This window comes from Phalaenopsis equestris, unplaced genomic scaffold (assembly GCF_001263595.1).
Source record: "Phalaenopsis equestris unplaced genomic scaffold, ASM126359v1 Scaffold207462, whole genome shotgun sequence".
In the NCBI taxonomy this organism is placed as follows: Eukaryota; Viridiplantae; Streptophyta; class Magnoliopsida; order Asparagales; family Orchidaceae; genus Phalaenopsis; species Phalaenopsis equestris.
Genome location: NW_018226794.1, coordinates 59,406 through 67,992, shown reverse-complemented (window position 1 = coordinate 67,992; position 8,587 = coordinate 59,406). Strand labels below are relative to the sequence as shown.

The following is an 8,587-nucleotide window of genomic DNA, read 5'->3' as shown; positions in this document are numbered from 1 at the left end:
GATCCACCCCCCCCCCCGGGCCATGGGTCTGGAAATCAAGATCCGTGATCCTTTTTTTTTTTTTTTGCGATCAACTATAGTTTGATTGTTTCTTCCCTTATCTACCGCGAGGATCTGCTCGAATCCGTGTCAACTGTTGGTGGGCGCATCGCGGCTCGAATGGTGTCTTATTGTGACGCGAATCTTCATCTTGATGGGGTTAGGGTTCTAGAAGATGTGATTTACTTGATTGAGGATGTGGCTAAGGGGTCTGTGGAATTTGATACTATCACCGAGGTCCAAGGATGGCTCCGACTCTTCTTCTTTGTCGTTCCTATTAAGGTAAGGATTTTTCTCTTTTCTTTGATCATGATCTTTAGTTTTTTATTTTGTTTTTCTGTTCTAAAAAATATTGGATGCCTAGAATCCGGTGTACAAGAAAATAAGAATGGAGATGCAAAGTTTAAATCGATCTATTTTTTTTTTATTTTAGCTTGAGAAGCATATTATAAATGAATATTTACATAAATACCACTCAATTCTCTACATATCTAGTACCATAATCAATTGGAAAATAAAAAAAAATGGAAGAGTAGTAAGTCCTTATAATACATGGTTCAGGGAGATATTGATGTAAGTAGCCTTCTTCTTACACTCAGAAAAGAAGGTTATGAAAAATTAGACAAGATTTTTATTAGTGTGTTGAGCTAGTGTTTGGGGGAGTAAGAGATTTTTTGATATATGAACATGTCCAACATGCATTTTAAAGACTTTTGAAGTGCTCTTGCCTCATAAGAGATCAATTTTTAGCTATGACAGTTCTGTTGCAAACAACACTATTGCACAGGGGCAGATGATAATTTATCTAAAAACAACAGCAAATCAGCTATTTTCCAAATGCACAAACCAAATAGCCAGCCAGCTTATCCAGATTAGCCGGCTTATCTGCATCAGCTGCATATCAGCAGATTATTGATAAGCAGCAACTACCCCAAACAAACCCTAAATAAATATGCAAAATTATATGGTACAAAAATATGAGCATACATTCCATCTCAAATAATATGCTAAATGACTATGAATACAGATGAATAGGTTGTTGTCGTTGTCATTATTATTATTATTATTATTATTATTATTATTATTATTATTATTATTATTATCAAAATTTTGGGAGATCACTTCAGATTGATTGAGAAAAAGATGGAATTACAAAATTATAAACAACAACAACAACAATAACAACAAAGCCTTAATCCCACTAAGTGGGGTCAGTTACATGAATCCTTTTTGTCCATGGTGTCATATTTAGTGTCATATTTTCATTTAATTCTAAGAAATTAAAATCATTTTTTATACAATAAGCCCAAGTCTTCCTAGGTCTACCTCTGCCTTTCATAACATAAGTTGAATCTAAAACATCTACTCTCCTAATCGAATCATCAGATGGTCGACGTTTAATATCACCAAACCATCTAAGACGGCTCTCTCTAATTTTTTCCGTCACTGGAGCAACACCAACCCTATCACAGATATATTCATTTCGCATTTTGTCACTAAGTGTAAAGACACTCATCCACGTAATCATTCACATCTCGACAACATTTAACTTAGTATTATTCTTCTCTTTTAAAGGCCAACATTCCGCGCCATAGAGCATTGCAAGTTTTACTACCATCTTATAAAATTTTCCTTTCAGTCTAAGCGATACTTTTTTATCACACAATAGGCCCAAAGCATTCCTCCACTTTAACCAACCAACTTGAATTCTAGTAATAACATTCCCATCTATATCACTATCGCCTTGAACAAAAGACCCAAGATATTTAAATCGTTCCCACCTTTTAATAATTTGATTACCCAAATTTACACTTCCGTCACTAGGGCTAAGACTACTAAAATTACATTCCATGTATTCAGTTTTAGTTCTACTCAAACAAAGGCCTTTAGACTCCAATGTAGTCCAATGTAGAGCAGACTCCAATGTAGAGCTCCATAATTCAAGTTTTTCCTGTGATTTTTCTCTCATCTTATCCACGAGAAGGATATCATCAGCAAAAAAGCATATACCAAGGTAAATCTTCCTGTAAATGTCCAGTAAGACCATCCATAACTAAAGCAAAAAGATAGGGGGTTAAGCCGATCCCTGATGTAATCTAACAGAAATAGAAAAATATTTCGACCACAAGTAACAGCTCTAGTATACATATCTTTAATGACTTGAATATAAGTCATATCAACACCATTCTTCACAAGAACTCTCCGAAGAATATCTCTTGGAAACTTATCGTAAACTTTTCTCTAAATCAATAAAAATCAAATGAAAATCCTCCTTATTAACTCTGAACTTCTCCATCAAACCTCTCAATAAATGTATAGCTTCCATAGTAGACCTGTCTGGCATAAATCCAAATTGATTATGAGAAATCTTTGTAATACGTCTTAGCCTATGTTCAATTACCCTCCCGTAGTTTTAAATTATGACACATCAACTTAATTTCTCTATAATTTGCACACTCTTGTCATCCCCTTTATTCTTAAAAGTGGGGACCAAAATATTCTTCCTCCACTCCTCAGACATCTTTTTAGTTTTTAAAATAATATTAAAGAGTTTAGTAAGCCAAGAAACTCCCAAATCTCCTAAATATTTCCACACTGCAATTGGGATATCATTAGGTCCTACAGGCTTTCTACCTCTGGTTTTCTTTAAAACCTCCTCAACTTCTTTTTTCTAATGTGACGGTAAAAATGAAACCTTTTATTATTATTAATCATATTAAGATCACTAAGTTCGATCGTATTTTAGAAATTTCAATAAAAAATTTATCAAAATAACTCTCCCACCTATGTTGAATATATTTTTCTAAGAAAAACACTTTTTGATTTTCATCTTTAATACACTTGAGATAAATTTTTACTTTTATTTTCTCTTTGTTTGGCTAGTTTATATATATATTTTTCACCCTCCTTAGTGTTTAATCTATTATAAAGGTCATAAAAAGCAGAATTTTTAGCGTCACAAAATGTTATTTTAGACTCTCTACAGGCTATTTGATATATTTCTCAGTTCTCTAAGCTTTTACATTTAAACCAATTTTTATAACATGACTTCTTATATTTTATCTTTTCTTGCACATTATTATTCCACCATCAACTATTCTTATTTGTAAAAACTTTTTTCTTTTGATTCTCCAAGTATATCTTTTGTCATTTATTTAATAGTATTTGTTAATTTATTCCACATAGCATTTGCTTCTTCATGAACATCCCAAAATTTGAAATCTATGAATTATACTCATAAAAATAATTTTATTTATGTCTTTTAGAAACCCCCATCTAATTCTACGATGTTGAATTATAATATTCTTTGTTTTACAACTCTTAATCTTAAAATCTAGAACTAATAATCGATGTTAGGTACTTAAATCCTCACTTAGAATGACCTCACAATCTTTACAATCTCGACGATCTCTTCTTCTCATAAGAAAATAATCAGTTTGTGTTTTAGTAGATTCATTCTTATAAGTAATAAGATGTCATCTATTTTCTTGAATAAAATATTAGTAATAACAAAGTCATACGCTAAAACAAAATATAATATGGCTCTACCTTTTTCATTAATCACCCCAAAACCGTATCCACCATGAATATTTTTAAAATCTTCTACCACTCTACCGATATGTCCATTTAAATCTCTAAATTACAAAATTATATAATTTAAAAAAATTATAAAATAAAACAAAAACAAAGAAATGTTTCAACACAAAAAATAAAATAACAAACTAAAACTCTAAACAATTGTAATAATTGGTCTGAGAAATATGTGGAATTAAATTCCCTTCTCATCTCTAAAATTTGATGCATCTTATTTTGAAGACTAGAGTCCGTCTAATAGTGAGCATAAGGTAGCACATTGAACCAAATTGCTTTATCATTCATGATAAATATAGAGAATTATGCATCATTCATTTTTCTCCGAGTGTTCCAAAGAGTCAAGAGCATGAATATATCCAAGATGTCTTTCGCAACATCTTGGATATGAAAATTACTACAAGAAGAAACTGAAAATTCTAGAGATAAGTGAATATATCCAAGATGTCTTTGGCAACATCTTGGATATGAAAATTACTACAAGAAGAAACTGAAAATTCTAGAGATAAGTGAGCAGTAGAAACTCCAAAGAGAGAAAGAAGCCTTCTACAAATGTGCAAAGTTATAGTAGAAACTTTTCCCAAAAAAGACCATCCAACTCCAATAATAAGATGTAAGAAAACTGTCATGCATGCATTAGGAAAGAAAGAGTTGACTGAAAATATATATTAGAAGAGAACCTCCACTTCAAAGAGTCAAAGTTTGAGATCAAACTTATGCCAACTTAAAGAACATAAAAAATTGGGATTCCACTAGATAATTAATATTTCAAGCAAAAGAGAAGAGATGAGGATAAAGCTTGGCTAAGGAAATTGAGAATTTAAACAGCATTTCAAACTTGACACTAACCATTTTGAATGCTACAAGAGATCTTACGGGAAAATGAAAAGAAACTTTTTAACACCTTTAATAAATTGAGAAAAATGAGCAAAATTTCCCATCCAAAACTCAAGAGATAAAGGGTTGCTTGAATACTAATTCATGATATCACTAGCTAAGGATTTTTAGCCCACATGAATATGAGTTGAACCATAAATTTCTTTTAAGTGTATAGTACTGAGTTGTTACTGATGGATTTGATTAGCACGCTTACTAGATCTATACAATTCTAGCTTAACTATGAATAAATAATCAGTTGATTATTTTTTAAGGCATTTACTTCAATACTAGAGACAATTCATTTAACAAGTCTAAACCAACTGCATGATCAGTAAGATTTTTTTCTCATATTAGCATTTTTTTTAATGGGTGAGCCAGCACAAAAAGAGAAAATTTTAGAGCACTCAAGAAACCATTTTAATTTCAGATTGAATAAAAGATAAAATTCAATACTCTGCATCACTTAAATCCTTGATGTCAATGAATCCACCACCTGGCTCATCACTTGCTTTCTTTAATGTATCGCCCACCATGATTATTTTAGATCTTTCCGCATTTCCCTTCATAATATTGAGTGGGAAAATCAAATAAATCATACGTGGAAATAAACCTTAGACGGCAAAATTAATTTAAAAAAAAACCGAATAAAAGAAGACTGAATTTATGTAGAATGCTTACTACCCTAAACAGAGTATCTTTAATAATTGCTCTGACAAGAACTTACAAAATATATCCAAGCTAGAAAGCTAAATCTTTAAGGAACTTGTCAAAAGAAACCAATACATTCATCAAGTTATCTAGCATAACAAAATTCACAAAAGGATAAATGATCATGGTACTTAGTTTAAAATATTTGCATATGCAAATACAAAATAATTATTACAATTGTAGGTTTGGTTGCCACAGAGGATACATGTAACCAATTGTTATATCTATAGCACAAATGGGGAACAAAATTGTCAGACAAAAAGCAGGAAAAATAAGAATAGATTTGGTAATAAGTCAACAAAAAAATATTGCTTGGCAATATCCTCTTCTTTTCACCCTTCTAGTAATCTCTGCTTATAAAACAACTAAATCATTCTGAACAAAAATCGCCAAATACTATTTTGGCACAACTCATGGCCTTAAAAAGCGTATTTGGACCATTGGATGAAGTGGTGGAACCAAGGAGATTGGGGATGGCTCTTGCCACTCCATTTATTAGAAAAGCCCTATGCAACAAAATATCATATAAAACTTGTATTGTTAAACTCTTTTACAAATATTTATATTGTAGAAGCTTTGCCCCTCCAAAATTTGATGCAAGCACTTTCACCCCTTCTCACTCGAAAGGACAACAAAAAAGTTAAGAGGAAATCATTTTGAGAGCAGGGTTAAGCTTCTAAAAATGATCAAAATTTAGATTTTGTCCAAATGCCTCTCTTATAAACAGCGACAAAATAGGATCTTAAGAGAGAGACGAAATATAATACATAATTACAAGGGATTTTTCAATTTCAGAGGAGCGAGAACCACCATCAGCCTATATATTCATTGTTTCAAGTCAATGGCACTGTTTTCGAATCACAGGGACCTTTGCATTAAAAAACAGTTGAGAAAATATCAATGAGATTTTTTTGAATCTCAGTGAAATGTGTACCAACATCAGATTCATTACTATCTCATCCCAAAAAATTGAGAGAAGCATTGCAATGTCATTAAAATAAAAAAAAAATAATACGGCAGATTGAACAATTAAAGCAGCAGAAAAAAAAACAAGAGCTTTGCTTGCAAATGTAGAAAGTCGGAAATGTGTTGCAGTACCCCTTTCCTGAGAGAGTGGACAAAGATTTTGCCGTCAAGTGATAGCGCAAAACGAATCCCGAGCGGCTTCTCAAGCGTCACCATGTACTCGTTTAGATTCATCTTGTAGACTGCTGAATTAGATGTCGACATCACCACGATCGAGTGTGCCCGCCTCCTCATCCTCCGATCATTCCTCCAAACCATCAGAGCACTCAAATTGCAGGGAACGCTCTCGGGTTTACCTCTCCTCCATGGCAGGGAAGTAGAAGAGATTGGCGAAGAGACGAAGGAGGAGAACTGAGGAAACAGTTGCAGCACCATGGCTTCAGATCTTGTCCCCAGTGGGACACTTCTCTAGATGTAGAGTGAGACCTCGACTATCCATTTTCCCCTCGTGCTTGTTTCGCCTTTTTTTATTCTGAAGCAAAAAACATTATTATTATTTATGAACAAAAAAAAATTAACTAATTAAATGTAAAACTCATAAGAAATTTTTTCGCGAGTAAATCTTTTCTAGCATAATATTTACAAAAAAAAAAACTATCTTCTAGGTCGTAATGGAATAACGTCTAATCTCGATGTATATCGCAACTGATATTCTTGAAATTACACTTCAGTATTATCACTTTTAATTATGTCATTTGTTGCATCTCGTGGCATCCAATAAATTTCTTTGTTGAAATTTGGTGGAGAACAAAATTGTGTTGTGCCAAAATTCATGTCTACTCAAAAATAGATGCACACATTGGATGTTCTGAAAATATAAATCCAAGTCTCAACCTGTAGTGGTTGTCCACTGCAAGTCAACTGATTAAACCTCATATACTAACGGTACTGCATAGTCGAAGGGTCCTGCAAAGCTATATAATTATGCATAACTGGAGGTTCCTACATAGCCGGAGGGTTCTTTAAATATTGATTGGACAGAATAAACAGATGTCTCTGGATATTATTGCTCGTGATTCTTGAAACGAAAATATTTGTGTTTTACTAACTAAAGATCTCTTTAGAGCATCTGTTGTTGATCGTCTTGCAGCAATGGAAGAGAACCAATGTGGAGCAAATGTGGTGGATCGATGAGGTTTGGCATTCTAACATCTGTTCTATGAGACGGTTCTACTTCAAAATCATGTCGACATGGCCGATCAAATGTAGTGTAATCAATGTATATTGATTCTTCCACTCTGCACGATAGCTTCAAAATCTCATCATAACTTTGTTTCATGAAACTAACACTTGCGCCACGATCCCCTCCAAAGCTTTTGGCGATGTTCTTTCTACGAACGAAGTAATATAGTTGTATAATTATTAAGCTTATATTATTATTATATATTATAATAATAATAATTCGTAGTTCTTGTAAAGGAATGCAAATACTTCCCACTATTCTCTCTCCTAGTGATTGTGTGTACTAGGTATCAAGAGGCTGAGTAGGAGGCTTCACTAAGTAGAGTGATGCCCAAAAGTGATACCACTGCAAATAATGATATAATTCTTCTTCTACATCACCTTGTAGTGGGTTTATTGGTACAATAATTGTCCGATAATTATTTCATATCTCGATATATTTACTGTGATATTGCTCCTAGTCATTTCTTATTTTACCTTGACCATCGACTCTATGAAAACCTTATTTGATGGGTTCAATGGTTATAGACTGGATGCTTGAAAACTGATGTATAACACGGTCTGGAATGTGTCACTCGACATGCATATAGTTTATTAGAGGAGCGCTAGCCGTCTAAATGTCTATGCTTGTTGATCTCACATTTGTTTGAGGTTTAGCCTTTCTCTTTTAGAAGCTTAGGATCTAGCCATAGGACTTTTCTGTTGACAATCCTAGAGGACTAGTGATGGAACCCTATCCCATTAGAAATTCTAAACACCTCTTTACCCTTCTTGGAGTTCCATGAGTTTCATGTGTTTGGTTTTGACCTCTAGCACTTAGTAGGATGAACCAACATGGGGGAGCTCAAGAGGAGTCCCCATAGGACTGTCTGACGTTAGGTTTAGCCCTGGGTGGTGAGGCCTTAGTTAGTCTTGCACACACACACTTGACCTCCTTACCTTCACTTACAACCTAAACCCTAAACCAACCATCTTGACTTGGTTCCTCATACACCTAAAATATATAGTCTTTTAGTACACATTTTTATACCTATTTTTGAGATATTGTGCTTTAATGAAAGGTATTTGTGTATTTTTCTTTTAGGTATAATCAAATGAATGAAAAATAGTAAAAGGAGTGAAAAATGATCAATTTTGGAGCAAAAATGAATGAGGTACAAAA

At 33.2% G+C, this 8,587-nt stretch overlaps 1 protein-coding gene across 2 annotated transcripts in view; it reads right to left on the bottom strand.

Moving 5' to 3' along the window:
• LOC110036499 (phosphoglucan phosphatase LSF1, chloroplastic) overlaps positions 1-6,681 on the bottom strand; it is a 41,194-nt gene extending 34,513 nt beyond the window's left edge. The window contains exons 1-2 of one of the 2 annotated variants that reach the window (XM_020740959.1): positions 6,316-6,681; positions 4,963-5,069 (exon numbers count right to left, since the gene is read on the bottom strand). In XM_020740959.1, the coding sequence (XP_020596618.1) occupies positions 4,963-5,069; positions 6,316-6,618 (410 nt within the window). In that variant the 5' untranslated portion in view covers positions 6,619-6,681. The remainder of the gene's footprint in view (positions 1-4,962; positions 5,070-6,315) is intronic. The other variant, XM_020740960.1, reaches the window with a different exon arrangement.
• Between the last annotated feature and the right edge of the window lie 1,906 nt (positions 6,682-8,587).